At 60.2% G+C, this 17,314-nt stretch overlaps 1 protein-coding gene across 2 annotated transcripts in view; it reads left to right on the forward strand.

The window, feature by feature from the left end:
* DCTN1 (dynactin subunit 1) overlaps positions 1-17,314 on the forward strand; it is a 51,684-nt gene that overhangs the window by 23,695 nt on the left and 10,675 nt on the right. The window contains exons 5-21 of one of the 2 annotated variants that reach the window (XM_081332048.1): positions 1,588-1,605; positions 8,193-8,213; positions 10,591-10,782; positions 11,767-11,964; positions 12,240-12,444; positions 13,000-13,078; positions 13,335-13,494; positions 13,599-13,703; positions 13,890-14,081; positions 14,346-14,462; positions 15,216-15,368; positions 15,926-16,086; positions 16,217-16,385; positions 16,477-16,545; positions 16,716-16,778; positions 16,858-17,007; positions 17,142-17,303. In XM_081332048.1, coding sequence (XP_081188174.1) covers positions 1,588-1,605; positions 8,193-8,213; positions 10,591-10,782; positions 11,767-11,964; positions 12,240-12,444; positions 13,000-13,078; positions 13,335-13,494; positions 13,599-13,703; positions 13,890-14,081; positions 14,346-14,462; positions 15,216-15,368; positions 15,926-16,086; positions 16,217-16,385; positions 16,477-16,545; positions 16,716-16,778; positions 16,858-17,007; positions 17,142-17,303 — 2,214 coding nt within the window. The remainder of the gene's footprint in view (positions 1-1,587; positions 1,606-8,192; positions 8,214-10,590; positions 10,783-11,766; positions 11,965-12,239; positions 12,445-12,999; positions 13,079-13,334; positions 13,495-13,598; positions 13,704-13,889; positions 14,082-14,345; positions 14,463-15,215; positions 15,369-15,925; positions 16,087-16,216; positions 16,386-16,476; positions 16,546-16,715; positions 16,779-16,857; positions 17,008-17,141; positions 17,304-17,314) is intronic. The other variant, XM_081332047.1, reaches the window with a different exon arrangement.

The raw sequence follows: 17,314 nt of genomic DNA on the forward strand, positions 1-17,314 counted from the left end.
GTGGTTGTGGGTCAAGGACGCCCTGCACTTTGCAAGCATTTGTATTTGTGCAGCAAAATGAAAGAGGCCGTTCCCTTTTTGTTTCCAGCCCGAGGGCTGCTTTCTCGTCCCTTGGGGCTGAGAAGATACGCCTGAAAGCACCAAGGAGGCTTTGGGGAAGGGGCTTGTGGGAGAGGCCCCTTTTCTTCTGGTCCAGCCCTGCAGCGTCTCCCCTTCGGAGACGCCCAGTTTGGCACCCCTACCGAGAGCTGCTGGTCTCCCTGCTCAAGAGCCGTCTTGCTCCCCCCCTTTAATGGACTCCCGGAGCAGACCCCGAATGCAGGGCCTGGGCACCCTGGGGGGCCTCGGGGATGAAGCTCCCTGCGGCCCGTGCCAGCTTGAAGGCCCTGCAGGTGGCAGGAAGTGCCAGGCCCAGAGGTTGGGCGCAGGGCGGGGCTCTCCCTTCGGGGCCAGAGGTTCGGCATGGAGCAGCCTCTGGGGCTGGTAGCTCCTCTCGTCCTTTGACCCCTGCCAGCCTCTCGCCTTGTCGAGGTGCTCGGTCGGTTCCCTGGCCGTCCCCCAAAGCAGCCCCCGTCCCTTTTGAAGCAGGCCCCCTCCTCAGCCTGTTTCCCGACAGGTAAGGAGCCTCTGGCTGGGGCGCCTGCCTGGGTGACGCGTGGGGCAGCGTGAGCCTGCATCTGAAAGCGGTGCCCCCCCCGGGAAAGGTGGGTTTCCCAGAGGGAGGGCAAAGTGGCCACGTCCCGTGATCTTGGGGGTTTTCCACTGGCCCTTGAGATTCTGCCAAGAGCTAGTGACTGCTCCAGGTAGAAAGAAAGGCGTAGTGCTGTATGCCCCCCCCCGACAGCTAATAGGAGGGCTGCTGAGGAGCATCGCTGCAAGCCCGGAGGTCCTTCTCCTTCCCAGAAGGCTGGGCTTTCGCCCGGGAGGAGGGTGGGGGGGAACCACACCAGAACCCCCCCCAGAGGTGCAGCCCCACTGCAGCCTTGGACGGAGAAGGGAAGAAGGGTGACCCTGGGGGCACTTTTGCACCCAGCCTGCAAGGAAGGAGGCTCTAGCTTGCTCCTTTGAACCTCTGGAGGGAGTCCTATGGGGAGGGGCTGGGGGGAGGGAGACAACTGAACTCCAGGTGCACATCCCCCTCCCCCCTCCTCCTCCTCCTCTCTGGGGAAAGGCGCCTGGCCCATCTCTGGTGCATCAGCCGCTGCCACCGCAGCTCTGGAGCCAGGAGCTGCCTGCAAGGCCGGGGAGGGGAGGGGAGGGGAGGGCTCTGGCGTGGTGATGTAATCAGCATCCGGGGCGGTGGTTGGAGGCTGCTGGCGGAGGGGATGTGCCGCCCGCCACCCCCCCCCCGCCCGTGGCTCTGGCTGCTGCTCGGATGCTCCCCGGCTGTCCAGCCCCAGAAACCGGTCTGGCATCCAGGAGGCTCCGGAAGCGAGACGGGGCTGCAGCCATTTGCAGCAGGCTGTCCGGGAGGGGCTGTGGTGTTGTGGCTGAGCGAATGGTTTAATCTCCTGTCTGCTTCTCTTCTCCCTTCTTCTCTCCTCTTCTCTCTCTGCTCCTTCCTTCCCTTCTGCAACCATGAAACAGGCTGCCACCACACGGAAGGTACAGTCTAAGTCGGGCGGCTGCTGCTGCTGCTGCTGCGCCTTCTGCCTGGCACGGCTGGGGGGGGCGGGGGGAGGAAACGGGAATGGAGGCGGTGTGGAGGGGGGAACGCTCGACTCCGAGGCAGCCGGTCGCATTTCGTTGCCTGTCCTCCTTCGCGTAGGAGTTGGTGCTCTCCTCCTCCTCCTCCTCCTCCTCCTGCTCATGTTGTTGCCCGCAGCAGTGGTGCGGCTGCCAAGGCCAGGGTGGGCACGAGTGGGCCCATCCCGGGAAAGCTGCCTGCGAGTTGCCCTCTTGCTCTCTGCTCAAGCCTCTTGGGCTTCCCCATTAGCCATTTTCCTTCCCGTCTGTTCAGCCAGTTGCAGGTCTCTGCTTGGGGGCCCTTCCTTCCTTCCTTCCTTCCAAGAGGCCGCTGGCTTTAGGACCGGCCCACTGGACCTCCGAGTCCAGCCCCAGTTGCAGACCCACCGGCTGGGCTTGAGGATGTGAGGCCCAGGGGCGAGGGGGGGCAAGCTCTCTCTTGCAGCGCCTGGGCTGAGTAACCGGGGTGGCGCTTGGGTTGCTCCTGCTGGCCCCGTCCTGCTCAGAGGAGCTTCGGAAGTGCCTTCTCTGCTCTCCCAGCAGGTGGAGCGGATCACAAGGGATCCACTTCCACTGAGGAAAAGTTATAAACAGGGCCCAAAATGGTCGGGCCGGGTTGGATGGCAGCAGCCTCAAGAGGCAGAGATCAGTTCAGCCAGAGGAAGGGAGGCGCAGATGCTGGGCTTGGCTGAGCTGAGCCGTAACACTTGAAAGGGATCTTGAGGATCACCATCTGCTTCTGGTGTGTGCATCTTGCAGGTTGCACAGGAACCCCAAAATTCAGGACTTAAAATTTATCTCATCCCATCCCCTGCTCAGTTAGTTCATTTTGGACGGATGCCCTTCACTCTCTGTGTGAAGGTTTTTAACCTCCCATCTTACTGATGATGTGGCTGCTGTTGACTTGCTTTTTCGTCCCCTAAGGCTGATGATGCTGTGAGGGTGCCTTGTTGCTGGCCAAAAGCTCTTGGTCTGGGAACTGATTCTGTGTGTCCTCCACTTAAGGAAAGTTATGTCTGGGAACGTCTCTGAGGGCTTAAGAAACTTAGCTTTTGTGGTGGAGAAGCATCTGCACGCTCAAAATCATCCCTCGAAATTAGACTTGCGATGAACAGAAAGAGAGCAAATGCAGGTTGCCCACATCTAAACAATTTGTCAGTGGGACAGTTTTGCCTCCAGAAGTTGTGAATGCTCCGACATTGGGAGTTTTTAAGAGAAGACTGGACCACCTTTTGTCTGAAACGGGATGGGTTTCCTGCCTGAGCAGGGGGTCGGACTAGAAGATCTCCAAGGTCCCTTCTCCAACTCTGTTATTCTGTTACCTGCTCTCTTGGGAACCTTTTAAAAACAAGCCGAGATGGTTGCCTAGGAGCTGAGACTGGAGACCTGGGTGCAGAGGAAGAGCTCTGGATGAGCCGCCAGAGTGGAGAGTGCCTTAATCTCGGGAAGAGGAAGCCCCTTGCGGGAATCGCCCTGGGGGCTTCCAGAGGAGAGAGTTTGTCTGGGGCAGCCCCACGGCCTCCTTCCTTCCTTGGCGGAACCTTACAGAGGTCCAGAAGCTCTTCCGCTTAAAATCTTTTCACTGCGGGGCCTGCTTATTTATTTTCTTTCCCCCGGCTTCTCTTCAAGGAATAAAATGCAGATCAGCTCCACAATCTTTGAAATCGAAAAGCATATCTAATCTTTGTCTGGAGATGTCTCCTCTGTACTTTTATTGTTTAGAGGGACGCCTAAAGAACACAGCCAGTTTTAGAAATGCTGAGACTCTGAAAGAAATTTGGTAGTGGGGACCTCCCAAGGCTCTTTGGCATAAAAGAAATTTAAAGAAAATTGAAATGCGGTTTATCAGGTCCAAATTTTAGCTTAGCCAGAGTTGTCTTGTGTCTCATTTACATTTGCACTCAGTTTCAGTAAATTGTGTTTACTCCCAGCAGCAGCTTGTTTGTTCCTTGGCGGGAACCTTATTTCCCCCCCCCCCCAGTATTTTCATCCAAGCCTTTGACGCCCACAAGTCCCTGGCTCTGACTTGCTTCTGACTTGCTGTTTTCCAGCAAGGCAGGACAGCCGCTGTTGGTTTCCCAGTCGGGAACAGCCGTCCCTGGCCGCGATTTCAGGGCAGATGGGATGGGACGGGCAGGAAGACAGGATGAGGTCAGAGAGACGGGCGGGATCCAGTCTTTCCCCTTCAGCGTCTCCCTGCAACGAAGAGGGCCAAGGGCCGCCCTTCGGCCGCCTGCCCCAGGGACTGGCCTTCTGCTGAGCTGGCCGGGCAGGAGAGAGATGCACCCTGGGTGAATTGCAATGAACAAAGGAGCCTCAGTAAAGAGAAGGAAAAAACAACGAGAGACGATCATTCTTCCAGCGCTGCCCCAAATTTCTGGTTATAATTTTAAAGCAAAGCCCGGCTGCCCCAGAGGTGCTTCTTGAAGGAAGTCCGGTCTCCGCGTGAAAAAGCACCTTTGGGAGAACTGTGGCCCGGATGGCTGAGGATCTCCACGGACAAAGCACGGCTGCCGTGGTCTTCAGGAGGGGAAGGAAGCCCCCCCCCCCTCACCTGCCTGCTGCCCCCCCTGCACGAGGAAGGCCCTGGGCATCCCTGGAACTGCTTCTCCGTTTAGGGAGCGCCGTTCTGCAGCAGAGGAGAGCTGAGAAAGCAGCTGTTCAAGATGCGGCAACAGATATTGGTTGCATTTTGAGATCGTGATGAATCTTGGCTTGGAGGGCAGAAGAAAGCCGTGTATATTCTCACAGCCATGGGGCCTGATCCCCTTTTGAAGAACGGCTCTCTTAAGGCTGATTTGGAGGTGCTCGCAACCCCCCCCAAGGCCTTGCCACATCCCTACCCAGCCGAAGGCTTGAGGTGTAAGTGGGGGTTGCAGGCGGCTGCACAAGCGCCCACGCGCACACCTCCCGAATCCGAGCCGCGCTTCGGGCAGAGGTACACATCCTGCGCTCTGAATGGTTGATCCCACCACCTGTCCTGTGCTTTGCTGCTGGGGGGTCCCCAGCCAGGATACTCCATTTGCAGAAATTTGAAAGGAGCCCCTCTGCAGCCATCCCCAGCCAGACTCCGGTGCTCCCTGGGGTGCAGAGCTGGAGACGTCGTCTGTCTGACCCTCCGTGAGGAGGCCGAGGTCCTCGCTCCGCTCTGCTCCTTTGAGCTCACTGAGCTGCCTTGTGTCCTGTGAAGATTTCACCGCTGCTGCCAGGTGCCACGAGTCCTGCAGCCACGTCTGGCCTCTCCCTGGATCTGAAAGCTTTCTGGGCTTGTGATCCTCGCCACAGTCCAGAGTTTGCCCTGAGCTGCCTGTCCACACGCTGGTTGTCCATTTGAAGCATTTCCTCCTCCTCCTCCTCCTCCTCCTCCTCCTCCTCCTCCTCCTCCTCCTCCTCCTTTCAAGCCCTATTGAGATGATGGGAGAGGCCCAGGAGCCTTGGAAAGGGAGGCCGGAGGACTCAGAAGGAAGTCCAAAAATTGGCCTCTTCGTGGCATCCTAGACTGCAACGGCCTGTGATGAAGGCAAAGCTCCACATTTTGGATGGTTGTCTTGAAGCCGTGTGCTGGGGCAGGATAGTCCACTTGTGGCACCAAAACAGAAACATCTGGATTATTGAATTGCTTTTCCTCAAACACCAAGACGAGTGTCTTGAGTTATGCCTGGTGACTTAGGATGTTTGTGGGTGGCTGTGGCATCTTTTGCGCACTTGTCTCTCTCCCTGCTGTATGCGCTGGATCAGATTCAAGACTTGGAACGTGTGCTGAGTGTGAGGTTAGGCCGGATCCAACTGAGGACGAGCACAGTCAGGCACCGGCTGCCTTCCCTCCCTTTGGGCATTGCGAGCAGAGTGGCATCCCTAAGCATCCCTCTGCGTTCCCTTTGGATCCAAGGCCCCCAGACTGAGCCCCCTATAGCTGGGGTAGCTCGAAGGGGAGGTGGAGTGTGACAGGTGATCCTCTTCCTGCATTCCAGATGACTCGGAGAAGCTGTTTTAGAGGCGCCTTTTTTGCCCCCCTGACGTGGAAGGATCCTACAGAGTTGCTCTGAGTAGATCTACAGACTGTTGGGAAATTCTGGGGAGGTCCACCTCATCGCTCGGCGACCCTCGGCCTAAAATGGAAGCGTGTTTCAGAGCAGGTGGTCCAGAGGTGGAAGTAAGGTCTGCGTGGGTGGTCCGAAGGTGCCCGCGGAGGCTGGGCTCAGTGTGGAAGGAGTCGGTCAGTGCATGGAGCTTCCCTCCTTGTCCCCCAAAGTCAGGTGTGGCCTTCGGGCACTTGGCTGGAGCTCCTTCCCGGCGCCGAGTCACTTCTGGCCCAGGGATCAGGAGATCCTGCTGTTTTCCCAGCTTTGGAGGGTTCTGGCCACAGCAGATCCTCCTGGCCCGTCTCGGTCAAGATTCCGGTTGAGTATTGGACTAAGCTGAATTTCATCCTTGCTACGAGCCCGTGCTGCAAACTGTACCAAGGACGCCGGATCTGTTTTCTGCTTCGTGTCCTTTCCTCCCGCGATTAAGTCCTGCTTTTCGTGCCGTTTTAGGAGCCTCTGGAGCGCCTGGGAGAGCGTCCAGAGTTGGAGCACATTCTCGCCTCCGTCGCAGAGCAGGCGGCTGTCCTGATTTATCCTGTCAGGGGAGCCACCGCTACCATGAGATGGAAGGCCAGTCCAGGCAGAATTGGATTTCACAGCTTGTGACACCGCTTGTCAGAGGGTTTGGGGAGAGAGTGAAGTATTGCAGCCATGATGGTGGCAGGTTCTAGATCTAGCCCCGGGCGGGCCTGCCTGAGACCTCCCGGACGGTTTTTCTCTGGTGAGAAGGTCATCTGCCGGAGAGAGGAAAGGGCCGTCTGGCACCACGTGGGGGTGGATGAGGTCCGCTCTCCTGGCCCTTCTCTGCTCTGGCCCGCCGTCCGAATGTTCCCCTTCCAGTAGGTTGTCTGGCCAGGCAAACTCTGCTTTGTGGGGGGGGTCTCCCCCTTAGCGCAGTGGCCTCTGCTTAGCCTCTCCCTCCTTCGTGCCAGCTGACGCTTTCAGAGCTGGAGGCTCCTTGAGGGACTCACATTCAGTGGGGAGCCCCTTCTAGCTGCAGGACGGGGGTCGAGGTCGGCCACGGTGCCGCAGTGCCCCTGGGAAGCCGGGCAGAGCTTGGGTTGCACCTGCGGAGATGACCCGGTTCTGAGCAGGGTTCCAGCAGGAAGCCAAGTCCCCCTCCCCTTCTCCCATCCCATCACTTCTGAGGTTTAGCGGAACCTGCTCAGGTGTTGTTTTTGGAAGAAGGCAAAGCTTAGAATAGCCGTGGGCTGAATTCTGGAGCGGCTAGCAAACGCCAGTCAGAGTTGTCACCTCCAAGGACACACAGGCCCTCCCTCGGCAGGTGGGGGGAGCAGAGCCTCGGGGCACACCTGGCAGGTTTTGGGCAAGTGAGAGCCAAGCTTTCCCTGAGGAGGGGGCCATCAGGGGGTCGTAGCCCAGCAGCTGCCCCTCCTGGGCCGACCCCACTCATCTTCCCGGCCCTTGGATTGGCTTGTTTCATCATTATCCTTGATCAAATTCCTGCAGGCTCACCTGCTTTCGGCCGGGTGCTGGTCGAGGGGAGCCTGGCACTGGGCGGCCCATTTCACGAGCCAGGCCCAGATAAACACGGCCGGGCCCAGCTCAGCTTGGTTTGGGAACCCGCGTGCTGAGCCAGACCCACAGGCCGATCTCTGGAGCTTTGCCAAAAGGCTTGGCTCTAGACTGGCATCTCGGCATAAATGCCAGGCTCTACTTGGGAGGGCTGATCCACCCTGCAGGATGGCCTACCAAGGGCCCAGGATGATGGGGGAAGGTGTGGGAGCCTCTTCTGCCTGCACCCGGAGAGAGAGGTGGGACGGGTCTTCGGAGCCCCCTCCCACTGGAAGAGCACGCTCGGCCACCGGTCCTCCGGTGGTCAGTCCTTGGCCCAGTCAGTCCCTGGTGCCCCGGCTCTCGAGAGCCCGGCCAGCCCAGAGCCAGGGCCAGGCAGAAGAGAGAGAGACCAGCCCCCTCTAGGGAAACCGAGGCACCTTAGATGCCTTGCGATGGCCTTGGGGAGAGGCAGCAGGTCAGCCCCAGGCCTTTCTCTCCCCCCCCCCCCCCGAGAGCCGGCCGGCTTCAACAAACCCACCGAGGGATCGGTGGACGGGATGCTGTTTCCCCCAGTCTGAGGGTTTCATGCCCGTCTCGGGCTCTGCTGCTGCTGCTGGGGCTTGCGGGGGGGGGAGGCAGGGGTCCTGGGTGGGTTTGTGGGCTGATGCTGCGCGCACTAATCACGCTCCTGTCTCTCTTGTCGTCCCCCCACTTTACCTTCTCCTTCGGCTGCTGCTGCCTTCGCCCGTCTGCGTCTCTCTGTCCCCGTCTCCTCCCCCCCCGTGTGACTCCTCCCTCCTTCCTCCTCCTCCTCCTCCCCCCTCCTCCTCCTCCTCCTCCTCCTCCCCCCTCCTCCTCCTCCTCCTCCCTCCTCCTCTGCCTTCTGCTCCTGCTGGCCTCCAGACCGCCGCCAGGAGGCCCAAGGTGAGAAGGGCGGGGTGGGGGGTGGGCCGCCCTGGTGATTTTCTTTTTTTTAACAGTGATTTTGTACAAGCTAAAATGGAATAAAGGAATAAAAAGAGAAGTGCAGGAAAACTAGAAAGAAAACCAAAAAATGGGAATACAGTAAAGAAAAAGAAAAACAAGGTTACTTCCCCCTTCCTTCATGGCAAGTATAAAGCAATTTCCTGCCGTCTCTTAAAATACCGGCGATCCTCTTCCCGTATCTCATCTCTTCCCCGTAAACAAATCCCTAAACCCTCTTTCGGTCTTAACCAGCAAAAGCCCCTTTAGGGTTACCAGAGCGATAACAACGGGTCCATTTTTATTTAGTCAAGCTTCGTAATTCTTAACTGCCCGTCTCCCGCGGATTGGCTCGTTTCATCGTTATCCTTGATCAAATAAGCCAACTTCGCAGTCCTTCCTTTTCCTTCCGGCAACCTGCATCTCCAGTCCCTTCAAGTGAAGCCCTGGAAGTTGGTTTCCCTCCTTCCTCCTCCCCGACCCTGGCAGAGGCCTTCAGAGCTGAGCCTCTTTTGTAAGTCCAGCGTGGGAACATTGTCCCGGTCTCTCTCGCTCGCTTTGTTGCTCACCTCTCTCGCTTAATTACTCAGACACCAGTCGAGATGGTTTGCATGTCCAACGTGGCAACTTTTTTCACGTGGTTCTTGCGGCCCGTGATTTTTAAATCCACCTTCAGATCAGTCTCGATCTTGTCCGGAAAATCCTTTCCCTTCTCTTTTATACACAGTCTGTCTGTAGGGCAGAGGCAGGCCCTGTTAAAACTAACTGCCGGGTCCATCGTTCAAACGTATCCTTGAATATTTCCAGTGTTAAAATATTCGGCATTAGTAAGATCTAACTGAATTTTATTTTTCTCCTTGAATTGTAGTCTTTAGTTCCTTCTGGTTTTGTCAGCTCTCCCAGGTAAACCAGGAAAGGTAACTTGATAAAGTAGTTCAACTTCAGGGCTCCGTTAAGAGGAGCCTTCACGGCTGAAAGCTCAGCCCTCCCACCTCCCCTTTTCCCTGCCCGATCCGTGAGGGGGGGCTCCCCCGTTTCTTTCCCTGAGCTCCTGGGGGCTCCTGCCCCCCCCCTTGCCCGATTGCATCCTGGGCAGCAGCTCCAAAGGCCTCGACCAGGGATTCCTTCCTTCCCGTGGAATTGGGTGTGATTTGGGGGAAAGGAGGAAAGCAAAGGGCCTCCGAATCGGGCCCTTGGCCAGAGCAGAGTCTGGCGCCCCGCAGCGCCTGCTGGCTGCGGCAGTCAGCACAAGGCACCGGGGGGGGGGGGCTTTCCCAGCAGGCCTCTGTCTCTGCTGCACTCCCCCCCCCCTTCGGGCACAAGGGCCCGGGCTCCGTCCCAGTCGCCCACGGGGGGGGGCTGTTAGGGAAGAAGACCCCCCCCCTGGCACTCCAGGTGGGGCCTGAGCAAAATAAATAAAAGTTAGGACAATTGAACTCCCCCAGTTGGGAAAAAGACACCCTAAAATGGTGTTTGCTTTCCTTTGTTGTTCAACCCTCTCCTACCGCGGCCCCATCCTCCAATTTGCAGGCAACGATCTCGGTGAAATGACTCTGCTCGGCCTCTGCTGCTTTCCTTTCTGCTCCGCTGTATTTTGATAACCTGGAAGGCCCATTTTAGTGTTATCCTTTCTTTGGGTGTTCACTGTCCCACCCAGTTGGTCATCTGCAAGTTTGATTGGTTTTCCTTCCATCTTCTCCTCCAAGTGGTTAGTAAAGACACCGAAGATTTAGTGTTTATGCACTTACGTGATAAAATTAATCTCCCCGTGTTTTATAATTTTCTCCTTCTACACTCGATTTGATAGAGTGGCAACCCGGGGGGGGTGGGGGGTTGGGGTGGACAGACAGCGGGGTCTTAGGGGATGAGGGCTCTGAGCCGCTTCAGCAGAAGGACCAGCCTGAGGGCTCGGTTTAAGCCCCCCCGTGGGGATTTCGCCCCCGCCACACGGAGAACTAGAGGAGAGGGGGACGCCCCAAAGCACGAAGCAGGACCCTGGACCCCCTGGCTCACCGGGGCATCCCTGTAAGTCCGGGCCAGGTGGAGTTTCCCAGCAGGGGGAGGGGAAATCACAGACGTCTTGCCAGCCCCCTCCCCCCCACCCCCCAGGGGCCACCGAGGCCTGTCTGCAGCTACTCTGCTGCCTCCTTTAGAGCAGCCAACTGTAACATTTAAAGATTTTGGCTTTTGCAGATCGCCGGAGCCCTCAGTTCCTTGGCATTTTTTCCAGAAGCCGCGAGTGGCTCTGCAGTGCCACCCACAAAGGCCGAGGCCGGTGGCCAGCCTGGCAGACCTCTTCCAGGGAGAAAGCCCTCCTCACCCTTCCTCTTACTTGCAGCCCACCCGGACCGGCAGTTCGGCCACATCCAGCAGCACCGCGGGGCTCTCCGGCTCGGCCTCGGCCTCGGCTGGTGAAATGAGCAGCAGTGAGCCAAGCACCCCTGCACAGACCCCCTTGGCTGCCCCCGTGGTGCCCATCCCGGCTCTGGCATCCCCGGTGGCTCCTCCGGCAATCCTGTCTCCAACAAAGGTGAGGGGACCCCAGTCTACTACTTGGCAGGAGGGGGGGCGGGGGGGTCCAGTTGCACATTTGCAACAGGCTTCTTGGGACGTCGCGACCGGCTGCAGCCTCCAGATGCCCCGGATGCAGGATTCGGGCATTGCTGGTGAGGCAAGGGCAACCAGGAGGGTGGCCAAGCCCTGGATGCGGAAGGGCCGTTCCCTGCCCCCCCTCTCCTCTGGCGTCAGGCCCTTGCAAGTGGGCAGCCGGGGCCGAAGGCCTGAATCGGCACTCCTGTAAGCAGCCTTCTTGCCTGCGGTCAAGCCGAGCCAGGCCCAGCTAGCAGCCTCAGAAACCCCGCTCTTGCGTGTGGCTGAGGGGGGAAGGCAGAGGGTCTCCCCTCCGGGGCCTTTTCTTGCAGACCCTCACAGGCAGATCTCCCTGCTGTAAAATCCAAGGATCCACCAGTCAGGCTGGATCCTTCCCACAAAAATCCCTCAATGCCGCCTTGGCACCTCTGAGGCTCCCTTCCTCAGAGGCGGCCTCTGCCTTCTCCCAGTGGTCAGTTTGCCCTCAGCTCGGTGTCCAGCTCAGATTCCTCCTCCTCAGTTCGGCTCTCGACCCCCCCCCAAGCAGAGCCCGTGCCAAAGCAGGCGTTAAACGCAGGCCAGTCAACAGCCCGGAGACTGACGGGCTGGCTGATGAGAAAGAATCAACCTGTCACTTTCTACCAAAGATGGCTGCACGCATTTGGTGGGTCCGTTGATCGTGTGAGTGGCCAGCATGGCAACTCGGGATGCAGAATGACATTCGCCCCAAAGAAGCTATCATTATGCTTGGGGAGGCCTTGCTGAAATGAAAGTATTTTTATTACAAGCACGGGACGTTTGTTTTATTTGAGGAAAGATCCCACTCCTCCCTAAAACCAGTTCCCTGGAATTTGGCTGGACGGGGTAATCTGGCGCTGGGGTGGGGGGAGCCCTGCCTGAGGGGGTCTCTGGCTCTGCCTGGCAGGAGGAGGAGTCCCTGCGTGGGCAGGTGCGAGACCTGGAGGAGAAGCTGGAGACGCTCAAGATGAAGCGGAACGAAGACAAGGCCAAGCTGAAGGAGCTGGAGAAGTACAAGATCCAGCTGGAGCAGGTCCAGGAGTGGAAGAGCAAGATGCAGGAGCAGCAGGCGGAGCTCCAGAAGCGCCTGAAGGAGGCCAAGAAGGTGGGCTGCTCGCTTTCGGGGGAAGCCCCGGGGAGAGGGGGGCAGGGAGACGCCGGACTTGGGCCTGGACGGACCTGCCTTGCGATCTGCCGGCTGGCCGCCCTTTGGCTTGGCAGCCCCCGAGGGCCACATCTCTCCCCCCCCCTCAGAGAAAGGGTTTCCCAAAGCTGCCTTGACCTGACTGACAGCTGCCGGTCGGGGGTCAGGCGCCAGGGCCCCAAGGCAAGGCCGGCCGTGCCTGTGATTCAGGGGCCGCTTCCTCCCTGCCCTTGCAGGAAGCCAGAGAGGCCCTGGAGGCCAAAGACCGCTACGTGGAGGAGATGGCCGACACCGCCGACGCCATCGAGATGGCGACCCTGGACAAGGAGATGGCCGAGGAGCGGGCCGAGTCCCTGCAGCAGGAGGTGGACTCCTTGAAGGAGAAGGTGGAGGATATCTCCATGGACCTGGAGATCCTGAAGCACGAGATCGAAGAGAAGGGTGAGCTCGGCGGGACCTCCGACTGGCCGGGCTGGGGAGCAGCTGGGGAGGAGGAGGAGGAGGTGGCCCCGGAGGGTCACCGGCTCCTCTCGGCTGCGGCCTCAGGAACGGTCGCCCCGTCTCCGCTTTGCCTCCTTCCCCCAAAGGGGCCGTTTCGGGGGGCTTCTCTCCCCCCCCCGCTCTGCCGGGAGCCACCCGGAAGCCTCTGAAAGAGTCTGGGCGACGAAGGCAGCAGCCAAGGCCGGGGGGGGGGGGGCTGGACTCCTGACCCGGCCCAGCTAGGAAGGGGTTGAAGGGTCACGCGAGATAACTTGACAAAAGTACCAAAGGGTTCAAAACAAAAGGCCAAAATCATAAACGCTTTTCACAAATCTATGGATTCTACCTTGCTTGATCCGAGAAAAGGAATATTCTGGAGCTGGAGACAGGGGAGTGACAGACCCCAAAATGATCAAGACCCCGAAATTTAAATAGGCAGACAACATTTTTGTTTTATCAGCCTCATTTTAGCTGCTCTGTGAACCTGGTGTTTGTGTGTGGTTGTCAATTCTGTAGGTTCTGAAGGAGCCGCCTCCAGTTACCACGTGAAGCAGCTGGAAGAGCAGAACGGCCGCCTGAAGGAGGCCCTTGTGAGGTAGGCCCACCGGCTGTCGGAGAGATCAGCGGCCTCTTCCTCCTCCCTCCTTCCTTCCTTCCTTCCTTCCTTCCTTCCTTCCTTCCTTCCTTCCTTCCGGATGTTGCAGGAGGAACGGGAAGGCTCCCAGAGAAGCCGGAGGAGGCTGGGTGGGGGACGGGCGAGGGGCCTTCTGCCCGGGGGCCTTTCTCAGCCAGGGCAAGAGGCTCTCCCCTCTCTGGCTTGGGGTGACCCCGGCCCCTTTTCGCCCGGAAAGGATGCGGGACCTGTCTGCCTCGGAGAAGCAGGAGCACGTGAAGCTTCAGAAGCACATGGAGAAGAAGAACGCGGAGCTGGAGGCCCTGCGCCAGCAGAAGGACAAGCTGCAGGAGGAGCTGAAGCAGGCCGAGGGGACCGTCGATGAACTGAAGGAGCAGGCAAGTCGGCTGGGGGCCTCAGGCCGGGCCCAGCCCCCCCTTCCCTTGTGCTCTGGGGTCGGCGGCGGTTCTCCTGCACCCCCTGACCCGCCCTCCCCTCCCAGGTGGATGCTGCCCTGGGGGCCGAGGAGATGGTGGAGACGCTGACCGAGAGGAACCTCGACCTGGAGGAGAAGGTCCGCGAGCTCCGCGAGACAGTGGGCGACCTGGTGAGAGCGAGCGAGAAGGAGGCCGGCGTGGGGGAGGGGACGGTGAGGGAGGGGCCGGTGGGCTCCCCTGGCCCGGCCAGCCCAGAGAGATGCCGCGGAGAGCCTGCTGCCTTTCCTCTCCCTGGTGAAAAGGGGGGCGGAGCTTGCTTGGAGCGCCCTAGCGATCCACTGCGTTCCCCCCCCCAGGAAGCCATGAACGAGATGAACGACGAGCTGCAGGAGAACGCCCGCGAGACGGAGCTGGAGCTGCGGGAGCAGCTGGACATGGCCACGGCCCGAGTCCGTGAGTCGGAGAAGCGGGTGGAGGCGGCGCAGGAGACGGTGGCCGACTACCAGCAGACCATCAAGAAGTATCGAGAGCTGACGGCCCACCTGCAGGTGCCAGGGGCGTGGAGGCGGCCGTGGGGGGGGAGGGGCGGGGACCGGGCCAGGGTCCAGGCTTGTTTCCCGCCCTTCAGCTGCCTGGATTATTTCAGCCCCCAGCTTGGAGTGGCTGAGAAGGCAAGACACAGAGTAACGGGCGTTCCTTTAAGCCCAGCCCGTCGGGGGTCTTCCGGCCGAGGCGGTCCCAGGATCGCTGCTGCCCTGGGCGGAGGCCGGGCCAGGAGGCCCCTGTGCTGAGGCTGCCTTCTCGCCGCGCAGGACGCCAACCGAGAGCTGATGAGCCAGCAAGAGGCCTCTGTGGAGAGGCAGCAGCAGCCACCGCCCGAAATGTTCGATTTCAAGATTAAGTTTGCCGAGACAAAAGCTCACGCCAAGGTAGGGCGGGCCCAGCCTCCCCGGGACCCCCCACCGTGGCTGGAGAGGGTGGATGGTAGCTGTTCTGTGGGGAGGGGGGGCACTGAGGCACCCGGGAAAGTAGGGGCTCCGGGCCTCAGCCTGTCACCCTGCCGGGCCCCACTCTTGCTTTGCTCCAAGCCGCTTCTTCCTTCCTCCCCGTCTGGAAGGGCCGGACCGGGGGCTCCTGGCGCCCTCTGAGCCGCCGGTCTGCGTTTCGCTGTCCAGCTGGGTCAGGTCTTCAGTGCGAGGGGCTGCCCTGCCAGCCTCGCCCTTAGCCTGCCCTGATGGGGTGGCGTAGTTGGGTCGCGAAGCGTCTGCAAGCGGCAAACCCCCCCCGGCTCCGAGGGCCCCTCGGTCTCCCCCCAACGCCTCTTAAAACTGCCCTGGAACCTCCAGACCTTTCTGGGCACGTTCTCGATTCTTTTCCTTTCCTACCAAGGCCCCAGTCGGCAGTTGGTCCCGCTTTCTTCTCTGTCTGTGCGGCATCTTCCCGTTCTGCTCCTGGCCTTCATCCCTGGGGGGGGCTCCCCTCAAGTCACCTGGTGGGGTGTTTCCCCTGGATCTGCCGGGGTTGAGGGTGAAAGCGGGCGGGGGGCAGAGTTGAGGCCAGGCCCCTTCCGGGGACCCCCGCAGCTGGAAGCAGAGAAGGCCGCCCAAAGGCAGCCCCCCGGGGCTGCCCCTGAGTCGGGGGCTGCTGAGGACCCCCCCCATCGGAGCGTTCTTGCCTTGCAGGCCATCGAAATGGAGCTGCGCCAGATGGAGGTGCAGCAGGCCAGCCGGCAGGTCTCCCTGCTCACCTCCTTCCTGCCCGACAGCTTCCTGCGCCACGGCGGGGACCACGACTGCGTGCTGGTGCTGCTGCTGCTTCCCCGGCTGGTGGGCAAGGTACCCGAGAGCGCCTGGCAACGGGCGCCAGGCTTTCCTTCCTTCGGATCCCTTTGGGTCGGGCTGCACGATAGGCGGCCTTTTTCACCCAGACGTTCCCCTTCCTGAACAGAGTTCACATTTCAGTACAGTTCAGAATCCCCTCCGCCTCTGGTTTTAACGGGGTCGTTAATCGCAGTCCGAGTCCCCAGAAACTCAGACCCCGCTTAGGGAAGAACCGTTAATCACAGTCGGCGAGGTTTCAACCTGCTTTGAATAGGCAAATGAATATTTTCACACTTTTCAGCAAAAATAGACATGTCACAAAGCAGAAGAATATCGTGAATAGTCCGGTAGTAAACTCTGCCGAGTAGCTCCTTTTAGCTGTGACCCAGGGCCGACCCCCAGCCCTTCTGGCAGGGAGAGTGGGGTCGGGTCTCCCTCCAGCCGCTGGGCCTGGAGGAGGTGCAGACGGGGCTCCTTCTGGAGGGTGCCCCCCCGGCCTCCTTCACCCCGGTAGAGGGCAGAAAGGGGGGCCTGCCTGCTGAAGCCCAACAGCTCCTGCCTCTCCGAAACAGGCCGAGCTGATCAGCAGACAAGCGCAGGAGAAGTTCGAGCTGAGCGAGAATTGTGCCGAGCGAGCCGGTCTTCGGGGTGCTCCGGGGGAGCAGCTGAGCTTCGCTGCCGGGCTGGTCTACTCTCTGCTCCTTCTGCAAGCAACACTCCACAAATACGAGCAGTGAGTCAGTGTGTGGCTGGGCCTGGGGAGTCCGTGTGTGTGTGTGTGTGTGTGTGTGTGTGTGTGTGTGTGTGTGTGTTAGAGAGAGAGGCCCAAGATCCTGCGCTGATGCCCTGCCCTGCCCTGCCAGGGCCCTGACCAAGTGCAGCGTGGAGGTCTACAAAAAAGTGGGGATGCTTTATCCGGAGATGAGTGTGCATGAGAGGTCCCTGGACTTCCTGATTGAGCTGCTGCACAAGGACCAGCTGGACGAGACGGTCAACGTGGAGCCCTTGACCAAAGCCATCAAGTACTACCAGGTGCAGCCCACGTGTGGGCGGGGGTGGGGAGGGCGAGGCCCGGCTGCCTGGGCTGGCAGCTCTGGAGTGAAACCTCCCCTTCCCCTCTCAGCATCTCTACAGCATCCACCTGGCTGACCAGGCCGAGGACTGCACGGTGCAGCTGGCCGACCACATCAAGGTGAGGGGACCCGGGTTCCTGCCTGGGCCCTCCAGGAAAGGCTGTTGGGGGGGAGGGGGAGCTGTCAGGCATCTCTGCTCCTGCCGCCCCCCGTCTCCCCTGGGAGAGAGGAGGGCTGCAGGGCGGTGCTGGCTCTGCCCCGCTCTGAGCTTGCCCGTCTTGCCCCGCAGTTCACGCAGAGCGCCCTGGACTGCATGAGTGTGGAGGTCTGCCGGCTGCGCTCCTTCCTCCAGGTAAGAGCCCGCCTCGCCCGACCGGCCAGGCCCCGGAGGGCCGAATTGCGGCTGACCCCCGACCTCTCCCCTCCTGCAGACTGGACAGGAGGCCTCCGACTTCGCCATCCTCCTGAAGGACCTGGAGACCTCGTGCAGCGACATCCGCCAGTTCTGCAAGAAGATCAGGCGGCGCATGCCGGGCACCGATGCTCCTGGCATCCCCGCAGCCCTGGGCTTTGGACCGCAGGTGGGCGGCCCGCACAGCCCCGCCCACGGGGGGAAGCCTCTCCGGGCCTGTGGGGATTCGCGCCTTTCCCTCTCCTGCTGGCAAAGAGCCCCCGGCAGAGACGTGGCGCTGCGCCATTTTCTTTGGTCTCCCAGGTCTCGGATACCCTGCTGGACTGCCGCAAACACCTGACCTGGGTGGTGGCCGTGCTGCAGGAGGTGGCGGCCGCAGGGGCTCAGATGATTGCGCCCTTGACCGAGAATGAGGGCTTGCAGGCCGTGAAACTGGAGGACTTGGCCTTCAAGGCCAGCGAGCAGGTAAGGGGAAG

The sequence above is a fragment of the Vipera berus genome, assembly GCF_964194415.1.
Source record: "Vipera berus genome assembly, chromosome: 7".
Classification (NCBI taxonomy): domain Eukaryota; kingdom Metazoa; phylum Chordata; class Lepidosauria; order Squamata; family Viperidae; genus Vipera; species Vipera berus.